The sequence below is a fragment of the Sciurus carolinensis genome, chromosome 7 (genome assembly GCF_902686445.1).
Source record: "Sciurus carolinensis chromosome 7, mSciCar1.2, whole genome shotgun sequence".
Classification (NCBI taxonomy): Eukaryota; Metazoa; Chordata; class Mammalia; order Rodentia; family Sciuridae; genus Sciurus; species Sciurus carolinensis.
Window position 1 is genome coordinate 141476200 of NC_062219.1, and position 9091 is coordinate 141485290.

General features: G+C 42.0%; 1 protein-coding gene across 1 annotated transcript; it reads left to right on the plus strand.

The window, feature by feature from the left end:
* The first annotated feature begins 667 nt into the window (after nt 1-667).
* LOC124989567 (cAMP-dependent protein kinase type I-alpha regulatory subunit-like) lies at nt 668-1810 on the plus strand. Its single transcript, XM_047559430.1, has one exon. It carries the CDS (start codon nt 668-670, stop codon nt 1808-1810), a length of 1143 nt encoding a protein of 380 aa, XP_047415386.1.
* Nucleotides 1811-9091: the final 7281 nt, after the last annotated feature.

Below are 9091 nucleotides of genomic sequence, written 5' to 3' on the forward strand. Positions count from 1 at the left end.
ATAGGTATAAAAAAAAAACATTTGGCAAAATCCAACACCTATTCAAGCTAAGAATATTCTCAGCAAACCAAGAATGGAGTTGAACTTTCTTAACTAGACAAAGAACATCCACCTAAGGCCCCATTCAGCGGTCATTCAGATACCGGATGTCCCGCCCCCACTTCCCTCCTCAGCCGCCCTCAGCCAATCTTGACAGCCCTCGGCCGCCCTCGGCCAATCACGACAGCCCTCGGCCGCCCTCGGCCAATCTCGGCAGCCCTCGGCCGCCCTCGGCCAATCTCCGCAGCCCTCGGCCGCCTGCCGTCACCGTCACCGCGCGCCCCGGCCTCCTCCCTCGCCCTCCCCCATTTCCTGAAGGACAACAGCTCGGTTTTACCGGAATCCGCCGTCGTTTTCCCCGCCGGTTTCGGCCGACCTCGAGGCCCGGCAGGAATTCTGGTGTCACCCTTTCCTTCCAGCCACTCCCAGCTCCCCTCTCCTTCGCTGGGCTGCCTCCCCGACGCCCACGCGGTGATCTGGGCCTGGCTCCTCGGTTTTCCGCCGAGCCTCCCGCGGCCCTTCGTTCCCGGTCCCGCGGCCTCCCGGCCATGGCGGAGGCCCGCCCCCTGGCCTAGCATGCAGGGCCGGCCCCGGTTGATCGGTGGTCCCGCCCGCCGCCTGAAGAACCATGGCGTCCAGCAGTAGCGCGACCAGCGAGGAGGAGCGCAGCCTGCGGGAGTGTGAGCTCTACGCGCAGAAGCACAACATCCAGGCGCTGCTCAAGGACTCCATCGTGCAGCTGTGCACCGCCCGGCCTGAGAAACCCGTGTCCTTCCTCAGGGAGTACTTCGAGAAGCTGGAGAAGGAGGAGGCCCGCCGCACCCAGAATGTGCAGAAAGCGGGCGCCTTCAAAGAGGCCAGGGAGGAGGAAGCCCCTCGGCCCCCCGATCCCGGGGTCAAGTGTCGGCGGCGACGGGGCGCCATCAGCGCTGAAGTCTACACGGAGGAAGACGCCGTGACTTACGTTAGGAAGGTTATACCGAAAGATTATAAGACGCTGGCTGCTCTAGCCAAAGCCATTGAAAAGAATGTGCTGTTTTCCCATCTTGATGATAATGAGAGAAGCGATATTTTCTATGCCATGTTTCCAGTCTCTTTTATTGCTGGAGAGACTGTCATTCAGCAAGGCGATGAAGGGGATAAATTCTACGTGATTGATCAGGGAGAGATGGATGTCTACATCAACAATGAGTGGGCAACCAGTATGGGGGAAGGAGGGAGCTTTGGAGAACTCGCTTTGATTTATGGAACACCTGGAGCGGCCACTGTCAAAGCAAAGACAAATGGGAAACTCTGGGGTATTGACCGAGACAGCTATAGAAGAATCCTTATGGGAAGCACCCTGAGAAAGCGGAAGATGTATGAAGAGTTCCTTAGCAAAGTGTCTATTTTGGAGTCGTTGGACAAGTGGGAACGTCTCACTGTAGCTGATGCATTGGAACCAGTCCAGTTTGAAGACAGGCAGAAGATCATGGTGCAGGGAGAACCAGGGGATGAGTTCTTCATTATTTTAGAGGGCTCAGCTGCTGTGCTACAACGTCGGCCAGAAAATGAAGAGTTTGTCGAAGTGGGAAGATTGGGGCCTTCTGATTATTTTGGTGAGATTGCACTGCTGATGAATCGCCCCCGTGCTGCCACAGTGGTTGCACGCGGCCCCTTGAAGTGTTTGAAGCTGGATCGACCTCGGTTTGAACGTGTCCTCGGCCCATGTGCAGACATCCTCAAAAGAAACATCCGGCAGTACAACATTTTCATGTCCCTGTCTGTCTGAAACCTGCCTCCTGTGCCTCCCCTTTCTCCTTTCCGGGTTCCTGCTTCTCTCATGCTTAATTTTCTCTATTTGAAGCGCCAAGTGGCCACTGGCATCACAGCTTCTTGTCTCTTTATATTAAAAGTTGCTTTTAGTGCACTGTTCTCCATTTAGAGCATTCACTGAATGCTCACATACAAATAAATAGAGTTCTGTGGACTTTGCTGTTACTGCTTCTCTCTCTGCAGTGGTGGTGTTCAAACTGGGCAGTAAGTGTCATGCTTTTGATGAGGGCAGATCCCAGCACCAGTGAATTACCATAGAGCCATGATAGAACACTGGAAGATTATTTGTAAGTAATATAATTTTCCAGTCAAGCATATTCAGGCTGTGGTCACATATACTGTTTTTCTTTATAGAATAAATGTTTTTGCATTAAGCTTGAAGGATTGGGAAACATGGATATAGAAGAATCTTAGTAGAGTAGAAAGACATCTGCCTGTAATTAAAACTAAGGATGGTTACAGTGACCATTTTTGCTAATGATCAGATGGATATGGTTGGTATAGACCTCCACCCTTAACCTGAATTTTTGTTTGCCAAGCTAATTTGCCTGATTCCCTGTGTTTTGTAACTGTTTCTTCTTCAACTCTGAAATATTTTTAGGTGTGGCTATCTATGCCAGCCTTTTAAGTTTGAAACCAAATGATAGACTACAAATACTGGGTTATGATTTGCCTACATCTGCCTCAGTTCACAGGTTTTATTTATCCAGCTAGTGCCAAATGTATCAGATGCTGAATTGAAAATAAGAATTTGAAGTCTACCCTTTTGGTTGTTAACTTAGAGCTTTTGGCTAATGTTCTTCATTTGACTCTAGTATGATCTCCTATGTTCAGTAGACTCTGATTCCAGGAGATAGGATTTGCTGAGAGTAGATACAATGGAATAAATGTCACATAGAAAAATGGAAGTGATGTTGTAATCGGGAAGAACCAGGTAGATAAATTGCATTGTTGAGAACTCTCCTCCACTAAGTTCATTGGGGCATGAGGTTTAGGAATAAGTTTTGTATTTTGGTTTAACATTAACCCCCTCCATTTTATGTCAGCTAGAACTTCTGGTGAGGTGGGGTAGGGCAGGGTGGGATGGAATGTGTCCATGTGTCTAAAAGGCCATCCTGCCAGAAGACCTGCTTGCCTATCTGTTCCATTTCTCTGCCAACATTTTCTTTCTTTTTTTTTTTTTAAGTCAACTTGTGTTTTGAGTCTTACCTGTAACTCAGTATTTTCCTGCCTTATGTATTATACTATTCCTTCCCCAACAGTTTATTATAATTTTTTAAACAAAATTTCACAGTTCTATAACGTAGGCACTTTTATTTCATTGTGATTTATGTATAGGGTAAATATTTGGAGTGACTGCAAGCATTTTGCATCTGTGTGCCACTAGTTCTGATTAATAATCCTTACTCCTAGCTTTTCCCAGGTAATTTAAATTGAATCTGATAGATTTTTCACCAATTTTAGGTTGTTAATAACTTTGGAATATAAATCTGGGAAAGAAGTTTTATTCACATGTTAGTGTGGGCTAGAAAACCACCTTATTACAAATTTTTTAATTTCTAAACCTATATTAAATGAGGGTTTTCTGCTCTGCACTTTGTGTTTAGCTGTCTTTATACTTAAAAATTAAAAATAAAAATTATGTTCTTATTAGTTTAAAAAGAAGAACATCTATAGCTAACACTAAGCTTATGGTGCGAAACTTGAAACTTTCCCATTAAGATCAGAAACAAGGCAAGAATGTCCCCACTGACCACTCCTTTTCAACATTTTACTGGAAGTTCTAGCTAATGCAATATGACAAGAAAAATAAATTGTATACAGATTGGAAAGGAAGAAGTAAAACTTTGTTCAAAGATGACAAGATTAAACAAGGTTCACCATAAGCCTTCTGAAACTAATAAGCAACTGCATGAAGATGGTTGGATACAAGATTAATATACAAATACCAATCACTTTCCTTAATATCAGCAATGAGCAAGTAGAATTTGAAATAAAAAATGCATTTACATCATTTAAACTTATATCAGAACAAAAAAAAAAATGAAATGGGTATAATCTAAAACATGTATAAGATCTATATGAGGAAAACCAAAAAACATTGATTACAAATATTTTTAAAGAATCAATGGAGAAGTAGTTTATGTTTATGGATATTATTATAATATTATAAAGATGCCAGTTCTTTCCAACTTAACCTATGAATTCATTTAAATTCCAATCAACTCCCTAACATGTTATTTTGTGGATATAAACTACTTTTAAAGTTCATATGGACAGACAAAAGACTTAGAATAGTCAAATTGATATTGAGGAAGATTCAAGGTAGAAAACTAAAACTAACACTAACTTCAAGACTTACTATTAAAATACAGTAGAATAATGTGGTATTAATGAACAAATAGACAAATACACCAATGAGGAAAATAAAAAGCCTAGAAACATTCATATAAATATGATCAATTGATCTTTGACAAAGATTCAAAATCTAGCAATTACGCTTCTTGATATATACCTAAATGTAAACTTAGGTCCCACAAAAATCTGCAAATGAATATTTAGAGCAACTTTATTTTTAATGGTAAAACTTAAAAGCAACCCTAATGTTCTTCAGTAGGTCCATGGATAAATAAACTTTGGTATGCCCAGACAATGAAATACTCAATACTACAAAAAGAGAACCATCCAACCATGAAAATGCATTTTACTAAGTAAAAGAAACAAATCTGAAAAGGGTGTATACTATATGACTCCAACTATATGATATTATGGAAGACAAAACCGCAAAAACAATATTAGTAGTTTCCAGGGACTAGAGGGGCAAGGCAGATGAACAGGCAGAACACACAGGATTCTTAGAGCTGTGAAACTGTTCAGTACAATACAATAGCAGACACTTGTCATTATATACGTATTAAAGCCCATAGAATGTACGCCACCAAGAGCAAACCCTAATGTAAACTATGGACTTGAAGTGATAACGATGTGTCCATGTAAGTTCATCAGTTGTAACAAACATACCATTCTGGCATGAGACATTGATGACAGGAAGGCCATGCATGTGTGGAAACAAGGAACTCTGCACTTTCCACTCAGTTTTTCTGTGAACCTAAAAATGGTTAACATATAGGAACCACAAATAACAGAAGGGGATCTTCAAGGAAAACCAAAAATTGTCCACCATATTAGCATCCAATGGATAGGTTATGTGCTTTGATGGTCAGAAAGTACACTGCCCCACCACTACCACATTCAAGGCATGATTCTCCCGAAGTTCTGAATGTTGGTCAAAACAGGAGGGAAAACAATGACACTTGCCAAGGATTTGGCCACTTATAGATGGAAATCTTCACACAGTTATCAAGAGATTTCCTATTATGTTCTTACCACTGAGTTTGAGGTGAGACAGACACGTCTGTAAAGAGGCCACTCCGCTGGCCAATCATTTCTCACTCTAATGTTCTCTCTGCAAAGAAAAGTCACTCATTTCCGACTTCTGTGTCTACCATGGGAACTCTGGCAAGAAATGAAGCGTCACTCCAGGAGAAAACTAGATTCAGAATATCCTAAAAGCAGAAAACTTTAGTCCATTCTGGTCATTTCTTTTCAAATCTAGTGTTTATTAAAAGACCAGAGTGCATTTCTAAAAGACAAACGATGACAGCGTAGACCAAATTTATGGTACTAGATCCTCAGAAACACAGCAGGCCAATTCCACAGTTGGAGACCTGGATAACCACAGGTGGAAGGTGCCTTCCCTGTCTTGTTACTGCAGGGGGAAGCTTAAAAAAGCAGAAAGAGGACGGAATTGGGTGTCAAGAAAACATAATATCAGTCTTTGTTCTAAGTTACTGAAGAACTAATTCATATTTGCTTACTTATTTGCATATATAATATTTGCCCTTTCTACTACACAAAGCTATCGCAGAAACAACGTAATATAAATAAAAAAGACTGTGAGAAAACACAAATGTAGGGTAGGCATGTCCTACTTAGGTTTATCCAAGATGGCCTTACACAAAATAATGACATAGGTAGGTGATATTTGCTAAGGCACTTTCCTGTCCTCAAGAGTGCCTCTTTTAGAGACTGCCCACCTTCCGCAAATATCCAAGGAACTCAACCTCATTCCCTCTCCCTCCTGCTCTCACCCTATGACCCTGTGACCACTGAACGTGCTTTTCATAACCTCAAGACTGGAATCCCAGGGATTTGCAGGTCTCTGTAAAGACCATTAGCCAGATAATGATCTCACGTCCATGCATAATGGAGAAGGCTGGAAAAGAGGCTTCCTCCCTCACCCTTCAGAGATCCCATATTGAATACTTTTAATACTTCCAATGTTCCATGTATCTGCACAGCCCAGAGGTCAATTGTAATGATAGAAACTTTAGTCTAAAATATTTTAAGAAAGATCACATAGTGGCAAGATGAGGGTGGCATTTTACAAGCGCCAATGCCCAATGAATGTTTCAACTCTTTCTAAAGAGATCCTGTTCTGCACTCCACTGTCTTTCTCTACTGACCCTGTAGATACACTCCTGGAACAGAATGCCCCAGAACCACGTGAGTATTGCTAGAGCAGATGGGAGGCCAAGAACTTCCATCCTGCATACACACTTTGGTGGCCAGAGGTCCTAGGTGTGCCAGTGCAGCAGAGTGTTGGCTTCATGGAGACCAAGAGATTGTCCTATTTGTCCCCAAGGTTGCTGACAAATATAGGGAGGGGCCCTCCACCTTCCTACACACAACAGTTTCTCCCTGGCTGTACTCCAAGAACGGGCATGTTAAGACTCTGAAGTTAGAAGAAAACAGAGATCATCCCATTCAAATTGGAACCTGAATCCTAAAGTAAGTTAAAAGATTTGCTCAAGATCACTCAGTTCCTCAAGGGCAAAAGTGTCGAGAAACTGTTTGTAATAAGAACTTAGATTTGAGAAAATTAAGGAAACTCTATAATCATGACCTTGATGGTTAATGTCCTTTAAAGACTTACTATAATATTTCATGAAATCAAAGACTCTATCATCAGAAGACTCACCATTATTTTGTGAACCAACAAGAAAGAAAATGCTACTAATTAAATCATGACATTGTTGCTTATATCATTCAGAGATATTAATATGTGAGTCTCAGAATCGAGGGAAAATAGCAGGTACCAAGTACACTATGTTCCTAATCATATTTAATTCTCAAAACAAAGCTTCTGAGACAGGTTATATTATTTGAGCAATTTTTTCAGGTGAAGAACTAAAGGCTTAAGTTTTTCATTAGTGGCCAAGCCAGGTCAGATCCGTGCCTGTCTGTCCAGGACCTGAGTCTGTAACTGCCACACCTTTCTTACAAATATCTTGAAAGCTCAGAAATGAGGCCATGAAACAGGATCCAAGTCAATCTGGGAAATGCCAACTCTTACCTCTCACACCGAGGGGTTTCATTACCATGACAGCAAATGCCAGGACAGCGGCAGTGATGTCCTCTCCTCCCGTGCTGTGTGCCAGGAGGAGCGTCCCCTCGCCTGCGCCCTGCTATCCACCGGCAGCTCCTCGAAACTCAGAATGGACCTGCCGCCTTCCTCTTGGAAGGGCATCCTATTCTGAGAAGCAGTTGTATTTTCTGGAATTTATAGATTCAGCATTCTCTCTACTTTTTTGTATTTAATTTTTATAATTAAAGTTTTTGCATTTTTACTAGTTCATTTTAGTTATGCATAATATTATGTTCATTTTTGACATAAATATACAAGCATGGAATGTAATTTGCTCTGATTCAGTCCCCAGTACTTCCCCTGTCCCTCCACTCCAGCTTCCCCCTGTTCTTCCTCTACTCTACTGATTTTTCTTCTATTTATTTATAGTTTAATTAGTGCCTTGTGGATAGACATAAAGGTGAGATTCATTGTGGCATATTCATATATGTACATAGGAAATTTTGGTCAGATTCATTCCACCATCCTTCCCTTTTCTATAATTAAAGTTTAAAAATCAGACTACAGTGTTGTACCGGCAATGATCAGTAGTTATTAAACCTTTGCTATTTACTCAAGCTCTAATTTTGCTTAAGATATTATGCAGGTTGAGTAGTCCTTATCTGAAATGTTGGCCACCAAGAGTGTTTCAGATATTGGACATTTTTTCTGATTTTGGAGTATTTACATATAAATGAGATATTTTGAGGAACAGAAAGTCAAACACAAATTTAAGCATGAAATTCATCTGTGCTTCATAGGTACCTTAGACACAGCCTGAAGTCATCTTATACAACATTTTTAGTGTATCTGCATTTTGACCACAATCAGTCCCACGAGGTCAGGAGTGAAAATTTCCACTCATGACGTCTCATCAGTGTTCAAAACTTTTTGGATTTTGGAGCATTTCAGATTAGAGATGCTAAAAAATGTCTCAGTCCTAAAATCCACCTAAAAGACACCACATGTGCAGTGGAGAGGGTACAGAGAGGAAAATGTTTGATCAAAATCTTGCAGGGCAATTAGCTCAGTGTCCAGAGGAGAGGAAGTAGAAAAACTGTGCATGAAAACAAAAACATACAAGAGTCCTCAGGAGGACCAGGAAACTGAAAGTGGCCTTGCAGTGTTGCCTAAGGACCAGTCCACACGTGGCAGGTGGCCTGCGTCTCTCCAGGTGCTCTACCCTTTTAACCTGGGGACTCTGTGGGCCCTTTCAGTGTTTTCGTGTGCCTTCTCAAAATGTCACAGAAGCAGCTTACACAGGATGAGTGGCGGACCCTGCCAAGCCTGCGGTGTTTCCCTGAGCAATCTCGTGTGTGCTCACGTCCTCACACCTGCTCAGAAAGCAGATAGATCAGGCCTTATGCACACCTCCCTCACAGTCAAGGTGAACTTGGGCCCAGGGTGTCTATCAAAATCAAAACCAAGGGTGGTGCATGCCTGTAATCCCAGAGGCTGGGGAGGCTGAGGCAGGAGGATCGCAAGTTCAAAGCCAGCCTCAGCAAGTTAGCAAAACCCTGTCTTAAAATTAAAAAAATAATAAAATAAAGTAAAATAAAAATGGCTGGGGATGAGACTCAGTGATAAATCACTCCTGGGTTCAATCCCCGGGGGTGGGAGGTGGAAATTAGAGGAGGGAAGTATAGCATTTGCATAAGGGCTAAAAAAATAAAATTATCTAACTGGACTCAAACCGGCAGGTGGGCACAGTGGTGCATATCTGTAATTCCAGCAACTCAGGAGGCTGAGGCAGGAGTATCACAAGTTCAA